We start from the raw sequence: 20,143 nt of genomic DNA, 5'->3' as shown, positions 1-20,143 counted from the left end.
CAGGATAAAGGTAACATAAGCACAAAGGAGGAACTTAGCAAATTATACTGAAGCAATTAAAATCAACAAAACAGTCGTGATAAAGCCACACATGAGCACCACGTCAGTTTTTGGCAGTGATGTAGACATCGGTGCATCCTGCTTAGGATAAAGTTGCCCTTTTCTGAGCTGTTTCGTTGTGTGCTGCTGGTCTGCATCCTAGAAGTTCCAGTGGTTCAGTGTTGGACTAAGTTTTTTTCTCTCTCTTATGCACTGTGCAAGCTGTTCATTTATCTTTAGGGGGACTCTTTGCAGGACGTGTTATAGATTTAAGAGAGCAGTGATTATAGTGAACTTGGCATAAATAATCCCATTTCAACCCCAGAAGAGAACTCTATCAGTTCTGTTTGTTGGTGTAGTATGTCTTCTCATGTTTGCCACCGAAATTGGGCATTTGAGCCTTGAATTAATATTACCAAAGACGGCAGAGATGAGGGTACTGTCCCCAGCACACTCTTCCCTGGCCTGGCTTCTCCAGCTGCGACCGAAGTGCACAGCTTCCCCGCCGGCATCTCTCTTTGTGTCCCGACTCCTCTCCAGAGCCGCAACCATGGCAAGGAGAGTCCCAAGAGCTGAGGGACGTCTAGAAGGAAGCACCCTGCCCCTCCTCAGCCTGCGTGCAGGGGGTAGGCGATGACAGGAAAGCAAAACCTGCGTGCGCGCCCATGTCAGCCCCTGCGCGCGGACGACCTCACCCACCGCCCGGGGAGCCAGGCTGATCCTGGCAGCTCCGTTGGTAGCGTGAGCGATGCAGCGTCCACACCGCTGCTTGCCCCGGCCAGCAATTGTCACGTTTCCTGGGCACAGTCGCCTTTCCAGTGCTGGCCGTGCAAGAAGGAGTCTTGCTCGTGAGCAATAGCCCAGTATGCCAGCGCACGGACGTCTCGCCGCTGCAAGGGCGGGGAAGGGAAAGGAAGCCATGGCTGCACCCGCGCCATGTCCTGCTGCTCTCTTCCCGTGCTGCTGTTCAAAAGCATGATAGGTTTCACAAGTTGTCGGTAGAAGGAGTATTAAAGCATCAAATAACGGTGATACTCCTTTGCTTTCTGGAGTGGCTAGCAGTGCTGTTCATTTTCTCAGCAGCACCATTTTGGCTTCGCAGCACAGTCCAGCCAGGCTGGGGAGTGTCTCTGGGGGCCCGAATGGACCAAATGCTGAAGCACAACTTGCAAAAGGCTCCTGAGGATCTGTGTACTGATGAGGAACCCTCGCCTGCGTCCCTAACGATGCAAGCACCTGGGGAACAGCAGAAATGATGAGGTTTGTGCCAGCCGAGCTCATACATCATGTTTCTTATGAGTCAGGTTTGCTTCAGAACCGTGTAACCCCCCTAACCCGAATAAATGACACACTCTGCTCTCTCCATCTTACCTGCTCACCGTAGAACATCCCGCAATGGTCCCTGGGGGTGTGCAGGCTGTGTGCCCCACCACAGCTACTGGTGCGTTTCACAGCCATTTTTTCCAGTTGTCTCCTCTTTATATTTGGCAATTCTCACCTTAGAGCAAACCCAACCTATAAAGCACCATTTATTCTATGCTCACTGCAGCACAGAGCATTGCAGCCCACACTTGCGTTTGGGGCCAGCTGGCTATCATGAGCTGTGAAGCAAGGGGACCAACCTAAAAAACAAATGCAACTTGGCTAAACAGAGCAGCCTGAGAAGCTGCTCTCCATCTATCTTAGCTTTGCCTGATGCAAGACAGCAGTATTAGAAGGTCTGTTTGCTGTCTCGTTATTATTATTTTTGTTAACCATCATCTGTAGCATCAAGGATGCCTCAAGTGTCCTGTGGTAACTCTCAGTCTCCCTGGTAAAGCTTTTATTAATTATTAGTGTCCTTCACGCATTTCAGGAGCACGTCTCACCTTCTAATCTGCTTCTCCCGGCATTCTCAAAACATTTGTAACTCTTAAGTAAAAAATTGGTTTCCTTTGGCTAAAGGCTTTCAGGAGACGTTCGGCAGCAGGACTGCATGGCCAGTTCATTTACTTCGCTTGGGTTTCTGCTGTCTGGTCTAGTTCACAAGCAGCTTAATGATCGTTTCTCCAGGCAGCGATGCTGCCCGCGGCTGTGTGCAAAAAATGGGGAGAAGAGAGGTGGGTCGAATCCAATCTGTTTTGTGAAGCCGACAGGTTATTTTTGCTAGACGTTGGCTTTCCCTCACTCCATAATCCTCCTGTGCTTGCCAGGTGTCAGGTTTATCGTTATTGTCAAAAAGTAATAGCTCGTGCTCCAGGTCTGAGAAGCTGCTTTGCTGGCACCTTGCACGGCACGAGCTTTAGCTCTGGAGCAGCTAACGCAGATCAAAGTCCCCTTGTGCCCTCGCTTGGCGCGTGCCCAGATCAGGACGCAAATGTGTTGTACCCGGCGCAGCCAGAGGCAGGAGCCGCTGTCCCCCGGGCTCCCAGCTCGTCTCTCCAGGGTCCAGACCCCTCTGCCCTTCCTCTGCCCTGATGGAGGAGACCCTTGTGGGGAAAAGGATGATTTTTCTTGCAAAACATGTTTTTTTGGCACACCCACACAGTGACCTGCCACAAAAACCCGTTGTTGCGCTCTCGCCAACTGAATGGGAGGAACATGGCTGCCTAAAATCCGTTGCCCGCAGCAGGACATGCAGGCATCACCAGCGCAGAGCATGTTTCACTTCATCCCGGATGGATTTACGCTGGGGAGATGAATCCATTAGAAACTCCATAACTGCAGGGCGGGCTGAAGGCGCTTGCTCCCAAACGGGAATTCCCAGACTTAGCCCTAATTAAATCTTGTGAGTTTGCACCTCTGAGAGGTTCCCCCAGGCCTCGCGTCGAAGGTCAAGATGTTGCAGACCTGTTTATGTATGCACTTTGATTGGGATCAGACCCGGAGCCTGTTGACGAGGCCTGGGAGCTTTAAAACTAGGCAAAAGAAATTGTTAGAGCCTGTTAATTTGTACTTCAGCCTGAGAGCATTCTCTCATTAAAAAAAAAAAAACAAAACCACAAAAAAAACCCCAAACCAAACCCAAAAAAACACACCTCTCTGTGTTTTAGTTAAACCATTTAAAGTTAATTGAATGGGCCCAGGATTAATATTCTGTGTTTTATGCAGAGGTGTTTCTGTGATATACCTATCAGGGGGCCTACTTCATTTACCCCAGTTTAATAATCATTATATCCCAGCTGTGAACCAAGGAGATCAGTGTAGAGGCAAAAGCCACTGACCCACTCCCTTGCTTAAAACATCACACCAGAGAGTTTAAGTCTGTGTCTAATAAAGGACAGCCCCAACCTCACCAGGGGGTGAGACCTAGCAGAGGGAATGATCTCATACAGCCAGGACGGTGTGAGACAAGAGGATCTCTTTGCAGACCCGCTGCCAGCCGCATGTTCTATCACCAGACCCCAAATGACAGTGTCTTCATGGGTTCGTTTGAAACTGGTGCTGGGTGCACCGGCCCGTGTCCCAGGAATCTTGTGTCATGTAGCCAAGAAAGTTTAAGGGATGCTCTAAAGCCATGCGGAGTGCAGGTGGGGACATGGCAAGCAAAGCCGATACCCCAAATCTCTGGGGCACCGGTGAGGGACTGTGGGAGGAAACACAGGGAGCACTGAGCACGTAGGACTCGGCAGGGGCACCCATCCCTCCGCAGCCCCTGCTCTGTAGGAACGCCCTAGCAAGCACTTGGTGTGCGTTGGGACAACCCTCTATTTTAGCTTGTCAGATGTGGGTTTGCTGAGTGACGCTGAGACTCGAAGTAGCATGTGACAGCATGGGTGCCCGAGCCATTGGCAGCAGCTAAAATCAGATAACGGGGTGTGCAGGGAGCAGGACAGCACGTGGGAAAAGCAACAAAGAGGCTTCCTTGCCAGGAAGACAAGTGTAAAAGAGCTTTGCCTAACTCTCTGAATGAACAACATGTAGCAATAGGGGCAAGCAAGAAATAAAGAAATAAGAAGTTGCAGCGCCAGTATTTAAAAAATGGTATTTGAAGCATCCTGACTTCTGGGACAAAGGAGAGGGTGCAGGGCACTCAGGCTGGATATGAGCTACCAGCTCTGGGCTGTGCAGCTCTGCAGGGGCTTTGCCTCGCAAATGATTTTCACTGTTGTTTGTTGCCTTTTTCCAGCGGTTGAGGTGTAAGTGCCCAGGGAAAGGGCTGTGGACACCAGTGCACTAGCTGGTAATGAGCCAGCGGCTCAGAGCTATCAGTGCAGCCTGCAAGCTGCAACCCATCCCATCCCCACTGCACAGGCCAAAGGTGATTTTTTTCCATTATATTTAGCATTGGACTGAGCTGTCGGTTTTTTGAAAATGAAATGTTATTTTCCACGTGGGAAAATGCCAAGCTGTCAAAACCTGATCTGGTCCCTGGTTACGCATCAGTCCCAGGGGATGGGGATGGGGGGCAGGCAGGGGTGTCAGCCTGCAGTTCACCAGCAGGGAGCTGGGGAGGGCACCCGTACGCACGTACGCACCAACGTACTCACGAGTTGCCCATCGTGAGCCTTTGTGGCCTCCTCAAGGTGGACAGCTTCTTGCCTCTCGTAGAAGGCAGGCCCAGGACTGCCTCCGATACATTTCCAGAAGGCTGACAAGGAGTTGGTGGGCGTTTGTGCTTTCAGAGCACCCGTTCCGTCTTTCATTTTTATTTATTCTTTCTCCTCCTTGTCTGCACAGTCAGACCAGTGTCCTATGCTGAGCAGCAGCCTGGGCCACCCTGACCCCCTTGTCCAGCTCCCCGGCCCCCGAGGAGCACCCAGCGTCAGTCATGCTTATCCCGAGCTTATCAGACGCTCGCACCCTTTTGCAGAGACCACCGCTCTTCGGCGCGGTCTTGTTCCACCTGGGAAAGCTGGTAGAGGAGGTTGGTTGGACCCATGCACGGAACGGTTTGTAACCGACGGACGTCAGTGCCTCCCGCAGAGCTGCGGGCACCCCAGCAGCGCTCCTCAACGGTCCCAGGTGGGCTGTGGGGTGGCCGGGGGGTCACCCAGGGGGGTACCCGGGGCCAGGTTAGCTCTGAACGCCGCAGCATTTCATAGTGCAGGCTCGGGCCAGGCGCTCGGGGTGAAGGGCACTGTGAATATGCACTGAAATCTGATTTTAATTTATCAATGTGTGTACAATTCCCTGCTGACAAAGCTGCCGGGAAGAACGGACCCACCTCCCGTGCGCCAGCACAGTGACGAGCCCGTTACTATGGAAATGAGCGTGTGACCCCTTCCCGCTCCCCGCAGGCGAGGGGCTCCGGCGCGGCGTCGGGGGAGCGGGCTGCTCCCGAAGGCCGCCTGAGCCTGCGGTTCCTGGCCGGCAGCTGCCCCGGGCCCGGGGCGCGGGGGAGAAGCTGCCACAAGCGGCGGGGTTCTGGGAGAGCGTCAGGGCGAGGGGGCCTGGAGCGCTTCGCGCCGACGAGGAGGAGGCTCGAAAGCAGCCGGGCACTTGCGGCGTCACGCAGCCCCGGCACCCCGCGGGTAAGCACGTAAACGTCTTTCTACAGGGACGCTGGCTCCTGCCGGGCTGCTCCTGCCGGCACGCTCCCGGCGCTGGGCGCGCCCGCGCACAGCCGGGGCCAAGCACGGCCTTGTGCTCCCGTGGGCGATGGCGGAGCGGGATAGAGAAACGCCCTGCGGGTCAGCTGGCTGCTGGCATCCAGGGCAGGGCAGGGTGCTCAGTCCTGGGCTCCAACCCTGGCAGGATGGGACCATCTCTTTCCGCAGCAGCAGAGCTGTGCAACGTCGTCTCCCGGGAGGAGGAGATGGTCCATTGATGGATGGAGCTCTGCTCCCTCTTACAGGCTAGCGGGGACTGTTGGAGGCAGCTGGGAGCTGCCAAGGCTGAATTTATATCTGCTGTCCTGCAAAAAGCCCCTTCTCCACCTGCGTGGTAGGACGGTGACACATGGTGGTGGGACATGGTGGCCATTCAGCGAAGAACACCCCGGGGCCCTCGGGCTCGTCTTGGCAGGGTGACAGCGTGCTCTGACTACCCTGCCAGGCTGCCTGCCTGCAACGGACAGCCCAAGGGAACGGTGCTGTTTGCTCCATTCCCACAACTACCCTAGTTCAGGGTGAGGACACGTGTTCCCTTCTCGTATCCCAAATGATGTTCTCTACGGGGGAGCTGACAGCGTGGAGGTGCAGCTGGCTCGCTCTGGACTTTGCTGAGGATTATCGTACTCCAGCCCACTCACAGGAGGCTTTTCCCAGCAGCAGAGGCACATAGCTAAACTGGGAGGAGGTGGGGGGCGAATATTGCACTGGGTGCAGGGAGGAGCACATGCTCTCCCTTGCATTGCCCCACCTTCTCCTTCCCGCCCTCCATGGAAGGGCAGCAAGCTGGGACAAGGCTGCTGTCAGCAGGGCGATGCGAGACCACCACAGATGGCTGGGCACGGTCCCCAGACAGAGACAGCGCATGTGCACACGTGGGAGCAGCCCCGGGCCCCGCCACAGCCCGCGGAGCAGCCCCGAGGGACCGCTGCGGGCTTCACCCTGGGCCGTGGACGCAAGTGTTCTGGCATGGAGCGAGTGGCGGAAGGATGAAAAGAAGTAGAGATGGGGGAAGGAAAAGGGACCCCTCCACCTTCAGCTGATAGCGTGCAGTCAGCCAGCCCGGCAGCGGCACGTGTACGGAGCGGAGCAAAACACATCTTCTGTGCTTCCATTGCCAGTGCCGCATGAGTCCCACCCCTCCTTCAGCGGATGTGTGGGCCAGCAAGGCGGGGGGCAGGAAATTACCTTTGCTGTGGTGGTAGTCATGATTTGGGGGAACACAGAAAAAAAATGATTGCTGCTTTAAAACCAGCAGCATGTTACAGGCTGCAAAACGGCTTTGTCCCTCTGTCCCAGGGGGGCATAAGAGTCGCTCCAGGTCTCAGGCTGGTAAATGTTCTCCCTTTAGTAGCACGTTTTCTCTGATAGAAAAATATATAATGATTTTTATTGGATCCTTCAGATTTGGAAGGGGTGTATGCCTGGACGTTTAGAAAATATCTCATACGCTCCCACATATTTTTATATGTATAGACACACACATATTTTATGCTTTACACTTTATTATATATATAAAATAAGACAATACTTACATATATATAAATAAATACAAAAGCTCATCCAGGAGCATTTTACAGTGGGGGCCTGCCACAGCGTTGTGGATTGAAACGGTGCTTGCTGCCCCTTAGGCATGAGTAGAGAGTCCTTCAGCCTTCGCAGCAGAGCAGACCCCATCTGCAAACACAGCTTCGCTCCGGGAGCTCAGTCCCTGCCCCTCCAGCTCCCGGCTTCTCCAGCATACACCGTTTTCCTCTTGTTATAAAATTTCCACAGCTGAGCTTATCTGGGAGGTACAGTCAGTACAAAATGGCCATTCATCCGGCCCCCGGGCAGAGGTGGGAACACATTAGAATCTGCGTGGAGCACGCTGGGGCTGTGTGCTTTAATATATGGCCAACACGAAACGTCGGTGCTATGGAGAAGTCCCAGATCAGTGGTTTATGAGCGCAAGGCTCGAGGAACAGCTGCACAGTCTGCTGCGAGCGCTCACAGAGCTGCCTGTGTTCAGAGCCACCCAGAAGTGACGTGACTGTGGTTAGCCCAGCACAAAGCCCAGCTGCTCTGCAAAGAGTCCGAGTACTTTTGGGGCCACAGCCCCTGTCGCGGCAGCTGGCTGAGAGCGTGGGCAGAACCAGTCTGCATTTGCCTTGCAGGTATTCGAGACACCCCGGGTCTGACATGCAATAGAGAGTAAAAACAAAGGTGTTATCTCATTATTCAGAGATTATCAAGGGCTGCCTCAGGCAAAAAACCTATGAAATGTAGACGTGGTGCTTAGGGACACGGTTTAGTGGTGGAATTGGCAGTGTTACATCAATGGTTGGACTCAATGATCTTAAGGGCCTTTTCCAACCTAAACAATTCAATGATTCCATTAAGCTTTTGTTTTTGCAGACCTGATTTTCAAAAGCACCAGGCAAAAGCCTGCTCTCCTGCTACTGTCTCAGTTTCCACTTGGAGCCCTCAACAACCCAGCATGACTTTTTTAGATGGCTGATGTGGGAAGCCTGTGCCCAATAGGCTCAGGAAAAATAAGTATCCAGGTGCTCTCCTAGATAAAATAATCACTGCCAGAGGAGCCAGTCCCACCTCTTGTTGAGAAGAGCATTTTTATTGATGTGGCTTCAAAAGACCTTGCAGGTCACCAGCGTGGCTCTGCTCACCTTGCTGCAGGGTCCCAGCCTGGCACAGCAGTGAGGCCAACTTAGGATTCAAGAGAGGAGCCTCCCACTCTTTTTTAAAAAGCAGAGCTGATATTAAAGGAAATTATCATAAGCAGTATTTCAGCATTTAACTCTTCAAAGAAGAAAGCTCTTCCCATAGGGTCATTTCCCTGCATAGAGGAGAGCATGCCAGGTAGGACACAGATGTATCTGAAAAAGGTGCCAGGAGTGAAACGAGTGTTCTGCAGGCATGGCAGCTGTCAATCAGTCACAAATTCAGGAAATTTGGCCTAGGGAGACTGAAGGAACTGGTAGGGATTCTGCTTTCATTCCCATTTCCCAGGGAAATGTAAATCAAGGAGGATTCAGGAAGCTACAGGCTGGATTGGATCAGACCTACTTTCCCTTCCAGATGTCTCTTGGGACAACATCCTCCATCTCCAGGAGATGTTTCTGCTGGGGACAGTTACTGAGGTCTGTCAGAAACTGAAGTAGACAATTCCTGGTGCTCTCCACAGAAGCCAAACATGCCTATACAAGTACAGGTTTTCATTCAGGGCACTCACTGCACCACTGGAGGCATTTGAGCCTCAGCATTAGGCACAGCTTGTTTCTATATCACTGCTTACAATGTATTCCAAGAGTACCAGTTCAGAAGCAGCATCATTGATTTATTCTAATTATAAACCCTATAGAAAGTTTTCAGCTTGCAACAGTCACAGTTTTCCTCTCAGTGGAGCCAGTAAAAGTTAAGAGTTGCTCCCTGGTTACTGTCATTAGAGCAATAAAAAGCCAGAGTAATTGAAAAGAGAATCAGGGAAACTGCTAGATTGGAGAGCAACGATAACAGAAGAAATTACCTGGGAGCCCAAACCCAGTGCAAAGTCTTGTCTCTGGCTGCACCAAGCTTGAGCCCATTCTGGACAAACTCCTGTGCTGATACATACCTAATGGAGGATATGCCTCCTGCATGAAAGGAGCATAGAACAAAGCAGAAGCAATGAGCATATGCTTGCCAACAGGCCAAACACTCAGTACATGAGCCAACAAGGGTGATTTTGAACCCCATCTGAGATGGTTCCTCTTCCTAAAAGGCAAAATGATGATAAAAAAATAATTTTTCCCTATATTAAAGGGAAGCTTAAAGCTTAAAAGCAAGAGCTGGAGATGCAGCAACAGATGCCTATTTGTCAAGAGGGCAATTGTTTCCCACTAGATAGATTAACTTGTACAGGAAGACCCAAAAACCCGCAAGTCATTACTGTTTCCAGGTTGTTAAGATTAGATGACAACCATGGTTGTGTTTGTAATCCAGGTAGCTCGAAACAAAGCAACAGGTAGCATCACAGTAAACTCTGCAAAAGCTTGTTAGTGGCAATGCTGGTGTAGAGGAAGAGCAGCAGAGACTTCTGAGAGTGAGAGGAAAGGAGCAGCATATGCCAACATAGGTAACGGTGTGTCCTGAGATGAGTTTTCACACTTGTAGTTCTGGAGGTAGACATGAAGGAGCAGGGAGATCCAGAGATGTTCTTCCAACACAGCCATCTTGGGCCAATAGTGAGGCAGATCCTGAAGCAGTCAATTGTCTTTTACTCTCCACAAGGACAGCATGCATGCACTATATCTGAGGTCCCTCGTCCTTATTTACCCTGCCCATGTAAAGTCTGTGAGCACTTCCAGTAAGTAAGTCTTAAGGAGGCTCATGTATCCCTGCAGATAACCTCAAAAAAGGGTGCAAGTAAAGAGCAGGACTCGGAGACACTGCTCTGGGCTGTGAAGCACTCACGGGGTGAGCATCCATCTGGTGATGGGTGAACACAGGTTTTGGACAGCTTCTAGAAAGATTGTTCCCTGAAGGGGGAAAAACCAAACCCATAAACTCCAGCAAAAAAAGTTTCTATTGGCCTCAGAGAACTGTCCTTGAGCCAAGAACGGGAAGAAAACTCCAACACAGGTTGAACATCACATCCTGATGAGACAGGAGGGGGTAGCCACATGTAGACAGGCTGCTGCTGTTGATATGAAGTGACCCCTAGGATGAAATTATGGGGTTTGCATATGGGTAGACTCAGGAAGATGCTAGGGCTCAAGTTCAGATTTGAGTTTGCCCAAGACAAAGACCCCAAAGGAATGCAGGGTTGGGTGGTAGGGGAGAAACCATTGCTTTTACCTCCATGGTGCTGGTGTGCAACCAGTACTGCAGGAAGCCAACCAGGAGGGCTACAAACCCTGGGCAGCCTCAAGGCGCTCTTCAAACCTCCACTAACAACACTGCCGTAAGGCAATCGTACGAATTAACCCCCATTTCCACACCTCTAGTTGCCAAGAGAAATGCTTTTTGTAATCATGCTGGTTGTGAGGTACATGACTGCTCGATTTTACTTGCTCTTTTAACATTAAAGAAAGCAGAATATGGGTGGTGAGGTTTCCTCATGCACAACAAAGCAGGCTGGAAATTTGTGCCTAAATACCGGGGGGATTTGCAATCCAGCTTTGAACTGTGCAACAAGGACCCACTGTTGGTTGGTGACAATTATGCGCCCACTATTTTTAGCTGGGTGGAGTGAACGCTGAATCCCTGAGGAACAACGACAGCAGCAAAACCACCAAACCCACCAGAAGTGCTTTTCAGAGAACACATCTGGGGCAAACCCGGGAACTTTGGCTGTTGCCTCTGCAACAATTTTCTGCAGATTTTCTGCGCCAGGTTTTTGATTGTTGCAGGAAATAAACAAATAAATAGAACCGTAGAAGTCAGTACTTGTAAGGATAGATGGACAAATATATAGGCATGTGTACAAATCTGCCTGTATACACAGAGATACACTTAAACATTTCAGGGTCCAGATTTAATTAAAGTGCACTTCTTTTTCTTAGTTAACCACTTTGAGGATTAATGATTTTGCATCTGTGCGATGAGGTGTGCAGCAGTGGCCAGGGAACACAACCTTAGATAATGCTCCGAGCAGCTCAGGACCAATTAAGGTTGGTCCTGTCCTTACCAGGCTGGGGGGAAAGGAGCAGGAACTTCTTGCTGCACCCTTTCCGAAACGCTGGCTGTGCAATCTGATCACACGCTATCACCGTGCTCTCAGTTGCAGAAACAGGCAGAGGTTTGCATTGTCTTTCCTCCACTGCAGCGTTAAGCCGAAGGTGTTTGGCCTTTCTGAGGTTGCTCGAAGGTGGGTAGTTTAGCCCGGTGCCCACTGTTTGCTGCAGGCAAGCCTGTGTTTTGGGCTGTAAGGCTTGAGAGTTCAAGGTGCTGTTCAGGGATGATCATCTGCAGCACAGGGAGAGTCTCAGGGTCACTCGGAGCATTTCCATCCTTCCTCACTGCCTGCACCGATGGCTCAGAGAGACTCATCTCTTCACCTGACACTGCAAGTCACCCAGTGTGAATGCTCTCTCTTCTGTACCATTAGCAGATATTAATACCACAAACCTTACACACGTGCAAAATGTTCATTTCTACATATTCTGCAGGAATCATCTGTTTTTAATACCTGGTGTGTGTAAGAACATTACCTACGCGATCTACAGCAGAATTCAATTGAGAGGGAAATGTTCTCTGCTTGTGCTCACCACGCAGTCATAACTGGAGAGCTAGAAGGAAAAAAAGGGCAGAGACAAGGTTGTGGCTCAAGGCAAGGTGTAAGAGCTACCAGGGGAATCTCTCAGGGTTTTACCTCTCTTGGGATGGCCAGAACTGATACCAGATTGCTGCATCTCCAGCCTGGAAGACCATCCCTGGCATAGGGCTGTGTTTCTCTACTGCTCTACCCGCATTAAGTAAGCTGGCAAGAGTTCTGGCAACATCCATTTGCAACACTCACACTGTTAGTGTTAAATGAACCCAAAAGAGCAAAACTTGCAAAGTTATATTGAGGTGTTGAAATGCGGTTGCAAAAAAACCGCAAGTAGGGAACTACTACATGCCGACATGCCTCTCTTCCTCTGAGTGCCATGGCCATCACCAGTGGCTGAGACTAACTCGGTCCTCTTCCCACAGTTTGACATGCAGAGGATAACACTGGAAGAGCTGAAACACATCCTCTACCACGCCTTCCGAGACCACTTAACGATGAAGGACATCGAGAACATCATTATCAACGAAGAGGAGAGTTTAAATGAAAACTCTGGTAACTGCCAAACAGAGTTTGAAGGTGAGAGAGAAAGTTTCTGTGTTTCTGTACAATTATTCTCTTTCTGCTTCATCTGTAAAACTCAGTCTGATCCATGACATGCAATGGGCAAGGATGCATGGAGTTATTTTAGAATAAGTAGAAATGACACACTTAGAGAGCTCAAGAACTGCCGTTATTCTTCTTTCATGTGGTCTAAGTAAGGCTGAACCTGTTTCAGGCAGGAGGATGAACTAGTGGGTGCTTTGCTTTATGGCCCTCCTTTCTCCAATGAGATTCAGGCAGAGGGATGTGCAGCCCATGTTGAGGTGAGTGTCTAAGACAAACTGAATTTCCCTACAGAAATGTGCATATATCTCTCAGCCGATCATGGAAAGACTTTACTGTCACTGGGTCCTGCCGTAGCAAGCTGTGTCAGGCTCCACCAGTCTTCTGTCACCTTTCCATAAACAGAAAAGATCTTCTGCTCAGGGATCCCAGGGAACAGCTGGGGAGAGTCCTCTCTCTGCTTGTAACGCCAGCAACGAGCAGGGACGGGGCATCTGCACCTGCGCACCTCTTGCTCGGCGCTGTTGGGACCACTAGTGTGGAGCTGCAATATGCTGCACAGGTACACCCCAGGACAGCTCATCTCAACACATGTGAGGGTGTCCGCAAGGTCAAGGTCTAACCACTCCTCAGAAGTAGTGTCGTGGTTTAGCCCCAACTGGCAACTAAGCCCCACGCAGCTGTTCCCTCACTCCCCCACGGTGGGACAAGGGGAGAGAATCGGACGAGTAAAAATGAGGAAACTCATGGTTTGAGATAAAGACAGTCTAATAGGTAAAGCAGGAGCTGTGCAAGCAAGCAAAGCAAAACAAGGAATCCATTCACTGCTTCCCATGGGCAGGCGGGTGTTCAGCCATCTCCAGGCTCCATCACATGTGATGGTTACTTGGGAAGACAAACGTCGTAACTCCGAACGTCCCTCCACTGCTTCCTTCTTCTTCATCCCAGCTTTATATACTGAGCATGATGTCATACGGTATGGAATATCCCTTTGGCCAGCCTGGGTCAGCTGTCCTGGCTGTGTCCCCTCCCAGCGCCCCGTGCACCCCCAGCCTGCTCGCTAGCAGGCCAGCAGGAGAAGCTGGACTGTCCTTGACTGCTTAGCAACAACTCAAAGCATCAGCGTGTTATCAACATTTTATCATCCCAAATCCAAAACACAGCCTCACACTAGCTTCTGTGAAGAAAATTAACTCTATCCTGGCTGAAACCAGGATAGGTAGCTAGAGAAAGGGAAACATTGGCTTTGGGAGCTGTTGCTTAACACAGCGTCCTCTCAGCAGTGCCGCAGGACCACGAAGGGATCAGATGCAGCCTCAGATTTTACAGTGGACTTTGCACTTTGAGTGGAGCTGACACTGGCAAGAACATTCCCTATTTTAAGCCGCGTTGGGAGAAGGGTTTTCTGGGCCAGAGGAACTTGTGCTGCTCCAAAGCACTGCTGGTTGGAACATCTAAACACTTAACAAGTCATCTCAAGTGCAGAAAAGGCCAGGGAGATACCTACAGAGAACCTCAGGGTTTGACCATATCATCCTGGGACAGCTACTGTGCTTTCCCACCCACAGCAATACCACTTTCTATAGACCATTTTGGGGGAAATTCTGATACTCTGAGGGATCAAATAGCCTCTGAAAGGGCAGCAGGCAGAGACACTGAAGAGTCTTTAAAACAAAGCAAAGGATAACATATTAGTGCAATTCTTGGCCTGGCTAATTAATGTGATTCAGCAGCTATATCCAGCACAGTCACCCTCTGCTAAATACTGCAGAAAAGATGTAGAAGAGCACAGCTGAATTTTAAAAAGCCTGCAGGAGGGAGGCAAGCAGCAACGCTCTTCAAATCAAGCCAAGCAACATTTTTTTTGCTCCTCCTGGAGAGCAACAGGGAGGAAGAGATGCTTACTTACATGAATGGAGTTGTTAGTCCCCACTGACCTGCTGATTCAGTGGAGACGTGCGCCAGCTGTCACCACGGCGAGAGGCAGGCAGGCTTCGGTACTTGGGTGAACTATCCCAGTCGCAAAAAAAAAGGGTCCGAAAACGTAAATGCTCAGCGTCTCGTTTTGGAAGTCCCAGCTTCCAAAAGTACAGCAAGAACAGCTTTTCTCGTGGGATGTTGGCATTGCTGGTGCTAGGCAGAACCTAGAAGCAAAACAGACCTTTTTTTAGATGTTGTTAGAAATACACACACACGCACAAATCCACCAGAGAATAAAGATCAACTGAACACTGTCAACAAAGATGCGAAGTTTTGCTTCAGGTCCCAGAAGAATGCTACAGTTCTGGTCCATGGCAGCTCTGACATGAGCATTTCTCCCAGGAAATGCAGGCTGAGAGCAGTTGCATCCCTGCAGCTCTCCAGGCTGGACATGCCATTACCTGAATGACGCACTTGTGCCCTCGACGTCCTCATTTCCCAAACACTAAGATCCCTACAGGACTCAAAAGCAGAAATTATAAGGCCTCACGGCATGGATCAATGGCACTAGGGGAGAGCTGTCATGAAGGTTGGACAGTATCTCAGTCTAGCTTTAAATGGCTGTACAGAAGTGTCTCCGTGTAAGTCAGTCACCTTTTACTCACTTCTTAATTAGTGGACTGAAGGAGGTGCCTTTTGGGTATAATTCCTCAAGCTTCTTTTAGGTGCTACCTTGGGATGAGATGAATTGCACCTTTAAAAGCACCTATTTCTTTCAACTGTAAAAGTAGCCTGAAGGGACTAGCTTAGAGGCTCACATCTATATTTAATGTACATTTCATCCACCTCACTGAAGTGCCTTTAATTATGGGTAGGAATGAAGCCAAGATGAGCCTCGATGGTTTTGACTGAGATTTGGGAATGGCTCCTAAGGGAAGAGACATAGCAGATACTTTCAGTAGTACCTTGCTGAAATGGGGGATCCCCACTCAGTGTCAGTTCTGGGTATGTTCTTGCCATCCAAGAGAAGCCCTGAAACCCTGCTCCACACCTGGGGTTAGCTGGCTCAGCCCTGCCAAGTGCTAAACAGCATTGTACAGGTAACATCGCCACCGGGACAAATACAAGCAAATTCCTGTCATTCTCACAATTTTACCATCTTGGCTTCTTGTCATAATAAGGTCTTTACAACTATGTAATATTTTTCCTATATCAACATGGACGATATACCTTATGTCTCTCCCCCACACTCATATGCACACACAACCACACACATGCTTTAACCCAAATACAATATTCATATCACGGTCAGGGACAAGTCCAGGATTTTGTTCGGTTCACTCTGAACACTAGAGTCATTTGCAAGATGTCAGATCTAGGCTTACATTACAACTTTCCCTCCTACGCATTTCTAGGGGTTTTCATTTGCCTTCTTGATGAAGAGCAAAGCAATGAAAATGTCCAACTCCTCACTACAAGCAGCCCACACCAGCCCTGCCAATAAAGAATACAACCTGAAGGGAGGCACAGTTATATGTCCTCAGCCTTTCTCTCAAGTTTTATTAATGCTTAGGGCAGGAGAACAAGCTGAGAGTTGAGAAGAGTGTATGTTTTTATGAGAAGAGACACAAGAAAAAGACAACTGTTTTCAGTGACATTGTACAATCAAAAATTTATAGTACAAAAATAATTTGTCTGGCAGTTCCTTTTATCCAAATGTTCACGACATTAAGCTCATGGCAAACAGGCGTGCCGGCTGGTTGCAGTGACCCATGCTGTCTGCCATGGGTATTTCATCCGCAGCCCTGACACTCAAATTAACTGAATGTACAAGATCCGCCGCAGCTCCCCTCCCTGCTCCCCCTAGACAAGCACTGGAGCATCCGCTTCTCAGCTAAGGGCTTGGGAATGAAAAACTGACCTCTTAAAATGAAAATAACTCCAGCCAGCCAGAGAAAGCAAGTATCACTCACCTTTGGCAGGGTTATGACAGAAGCCACTATAAATACGCTGTAGCTGTTCATGATAGCAAGCCTTTTTCTGCAGGCAAGGAGGCTCTCAGGGCTTCCCCTGACCATCTCAAACCCATCGTGGGCATCGTGACCAGCCCAGCAGCCGCAGCCAGTGGTCTGATGCACCCTGAAACGGGCTGGACCCATTAACCCCATGTCCTGGTGGAGAAGTTATAGCGACAGTAGCTCTGTCTCTGCCACTAGTGACACCATGATGAGTCTTCTTTGCCAGCCTGTCCTCTGCACGTTGAGAAGATGAAGGATGACCCAGCCTCGATTTGCCTTTCTTCTTGAGTTCTCATTTATATTGGACAGCCTGCGGTTGCTCTCCCTGCTGAGAAGAGGCCAGGACATCTCAAGAGGAGCTTCAGGCTCTGACCATGTTCAAGGAACCAGCTCACGTCCAAACCCCGGCATGTCCCATGGGTATTAAAATGCAAAACAGATCAAGCATCCAGCCCTGCAACAATGCCAGCTATGGAAACCAGCAGGAAAAAGCACAGATGCCATGCTCAAAGGAGGTATGATTTTGACGAAAGGAGAGAAGTGAGGGCAAAACTTCACCAGTTAGTGGGGCGGGCAAATGGGTCTTCGTATTTAAGAGGGCAACTCACAGGGCAGCATTTCATTGTCTGAAGAAAGTCAGTAATTTCAGCTTCTTTGTCTCCCTGTGGATTGCAAGGGGACAGAAGAACTTCTTGCTGGAATAACTCGTGCTGAGCCCCAGCCAACAGCAAGAGGGTCTCTCTGGGTCTGCAACACCTCTGCATTTCAGCACAGACCTTTTGCCTTTCTTCTGGGGTTATTTGGTAGGTTATTTGGCTATTTGGTGTACCTTCAGTTGGTAAAGAAAAATAACGAAGATTTACCTGGATCCTGCTGCCTTTAAGGCAGCTATATTTTTACTTGATGGTGTAACAGAAGACTGAAGAAATTGTTCAATTCAGGAGCACTTCTGCAAGAAACATTGAACATGCTTTACTCTTTTCCTTTGAACAGGAGAGTTGCCATCACAAAAAGCCTTGGCCAGTCTTTGCTGCTCCCAGTCACTGTAATCGGCACCAGAGCCCCGCACGGAACGGCAATGCTGACTCTGATGACTTGTGTCATGGTTTTGTCTGCTGGTTGGGAGTGTTTTCAAAGTACAGAAATAATAGAAAAATAAATAAAGAAATAAGTTAAGCCGTGATTTAACAAGCTTTCCACAGTGCTGGGACATCATGCACAAAACCAAGGAACCACAGTATTAATTCTGTGTGCATTACTAAAGCGAGCGAAGGAACAAAGGAGTAGAGAAATGCAAGCAGAAAGCAAGTAATTTAGGAGAGCTGCGGTAAGGGGGGTTTCATTATCTGCACAGAATATAGCGAGTCCCTTGGGGTGCTGGTGGTGCAGCGTTTCCCTGCCCTGGGCAGCCTGACTCAAAGTGCTGCCTAATGAGGGCTCTTGTGCCTCTGGCACCGAGCTGATGCTGGGGGGCTGCGTGAGAGCTGGGATTAGGACACAGGCACTGCTAAAGCCTGGCCAGAGGAGGTTGAGGGGGAATGAAACACATGTTCGAAATGCAGCATCCAGTGCTCTCCCCTCTCTGAGCAATGAAGTTCAAGCCTGGATCAGAACAAGTTTTTTTTTCCATATATTCCAAAAACATCCTTCCTGGACATTTCCCATTCAGGCACTCGGAGCCTTCTCTCAGTTGCATTTTAGGTTTAGTGTAATTTTGAGCTTGTTGTCAACCATCTGAAAGCCTCCCGTCATCACAAGTATGGCCATCCATGAGGAAAAGGCAGTGGGTACGTCCCTTCGCAGGCCAAAACAAGACCGTGCATTACTGCCCATAGTGGCAGGGCAGAAATATCCATCCCGTGCGTGAGGATCTTCTCGCTTTCTGTGATTATCTCAGAGGCCCTTCAGAGCCTTTTCAAACAGATTAATCTTCACTGTACCCCAATACCACATATTGTTCTGATATTCATAGTAGGGAGGCTAAGACAGAGACATGAACTGTCTTTAGCAAGTGACAGCACAAAGCTTCGATGATGAACTTTAAAAAAATTAAATAAGTCAAATGCTAAAAACCCCAAGTCTGTCTGCATTTTAACTGCTGCAAATTACTCTCACCTCTTTTGACAATTGTTCTGCAAGCATTCATTTGAAAAGGTTCTTAATAAGTCTGGTTTTGCTTAGGCACAGAAAACCTAAAGGCAGTTTGGAAAAATGACTAATGTACTGTGCATACTCATGGAAACTATCACAGTGGTTTTGTAAGTGTCGTCAGGGAGCACATCTTGAATCTCGGCTCATTCCCAGTTGACCTGGATGAGTCTAAGTGATTCACAGAAGACCAATAGTTTCGATTAAAGAACTTTAGAGAGAACTTCATGAAGAGCTTAAAAGAAATATACAGATAAACCAAAACACATCTACAAGCATTTGAAGGGTTTAAAAGCCAAGATGAGAGAGAAAGGACCTCATGCAGTATGAGAGGGTGGTCTATTAGGAAAGTGGGTTTGGAAGCAATGAGAGGTAAGGTGGATTACTTGGAATTGTGCCGGCAGGGAGAGATAAGACTTGGCCGACCCAGGGTATCTCTGAGATGTCGACTAGAAGGTTATGCCAAGGTGCTAATCAGAGGAAAAGGAGGATTTCTGAGCTCAGCTGATCTTGATGGGAAGCAAAAAAATTACTTTGGCTGAGCATCTCATCTTTCCCATGTCTTCCCTACAGTGCACGCCCAGAAGCAGAACAGACAGACCTGCGTACGGAAGAGCCTTATCTGCGCGTTCGCCATGGCCTTTATTATAAGCGTGATGTTGATTGCAGCCAACCAGATCCTGCGGAGCGGCATGGAGTAGCCTCTCGCCATGACACTGTGAACCAAACTGACCATGCATGCGCATGCCATCGGGTGAGCTTCCCCCGAACCGACTCTTACACGGCAAAGAGACAGAGGCAGGCAGATAAAGCACTATTCGACAAGGAGCCTGAGGCCAGCAACGTAACGTGTCTTGTGAATCAACTACATCCTTTTGGCAGGGACATAAAAGGGCTGTCTTAATGCTTTAAAGGTTTTGTTTCCTAATGCAATAAAAAAAAAACAAACCAACAACAGGAATCCCGAATTATTGCTTCAAAACAGCAATGGTAACTTGGAAGAAACTTTCATCCAGCAGCCTGTTTTGCAGTTTTAAGGAGGCACAGCCTCATGACTTATTGCAGCAAGGCTGCCTTTTAACCTAGGGGCCGACTGACTATTCCACGTAGCTCTCCGCTGGGCCCGCATTCCCAGGAAGTTGATCGTAGCATTGCCACAAGCAAGTCCAGTTCATTTTATTTCATGTTCTCCAGCTTCACTTTGTTTTTCCCTTATGACCATGCCTTTGAGTTTATGGCATTAGAGGGGAGCTAGAGCATCCTTGTACAGTATTTTCAGAGTAAAAAAGAGGAGAATTTGCCAGCATCGTACAAAATTTCTATTTTTGCTTTGTAAACGCCGCCTTTGACACAAGACTGTGGGGTAGCATGTGTCTGTCTGCCATTTTTTTCCGACCGTGAATCAGGGCTTGAGAAGCATCACCTGTTTTCACACATGGGCATTTCTGAGATTTGTGCACAGTCTTCCAACCGACTCTGCAACCACCAGCACCAGTTAAAACTCCCTCTATTTGGTCCTGTCTGCATATTCAACAGCATTTGCTTTCCATCAGTTTTGCCCTTCTTCTATATTGGTCTTCAATAACCTTATCTGAGATTAAAATCATGAAGAAAGTTCAGAAAGATCTTTC

General features: G+C 49.2%; 1 protein-coding gene across 1 annotated transcript in view; it reads left to right on the top strand.

Moving 5' to 3' along the window:
* CALN1 (calneuron 1) overlaps nucleotides 1–19,213 on the top strand; it is a gene marked incomplete at both ends in the record, with an annotated part of 116,893 nt that extends 97,680 nt beyond the window's left edge. Inside the window, 2 exons of the mRNA XM_082008614.1 lie at nucleotides 12,246–12,417; nucleotides 19,086–19,213. Coding sequence (XP_081864740.1) covers nucleotides 12,246–12,417; nucleotides 19,086–19,213 — 300 coding nt within the window. The remainder of the gene's footprint in view (nucleotides 1–12,245; nucleotides 12,418–19,085) is intronic.
* Between the last annotated feature and the right edge of the window lie 930 nt (nucleotides 19,214–20,143).

This window comes from Phaethon aethereus (genome assembly GCF_964289735.1).
Source record: "Phaethon aethereus genome assembly, chromosome: 19".
Lineage (NCBI taxonomy): Eukaryota > Metazoa > Chordata > Aves > Phaethontiformes > Phaethontidae > Phaethon > Phaethon aethereus.
The sequence above is the reverse complement of the archived record's forward strand: the minus strand, read 5'-3'. Positions and strand labels throughout refer to the sequence as shown.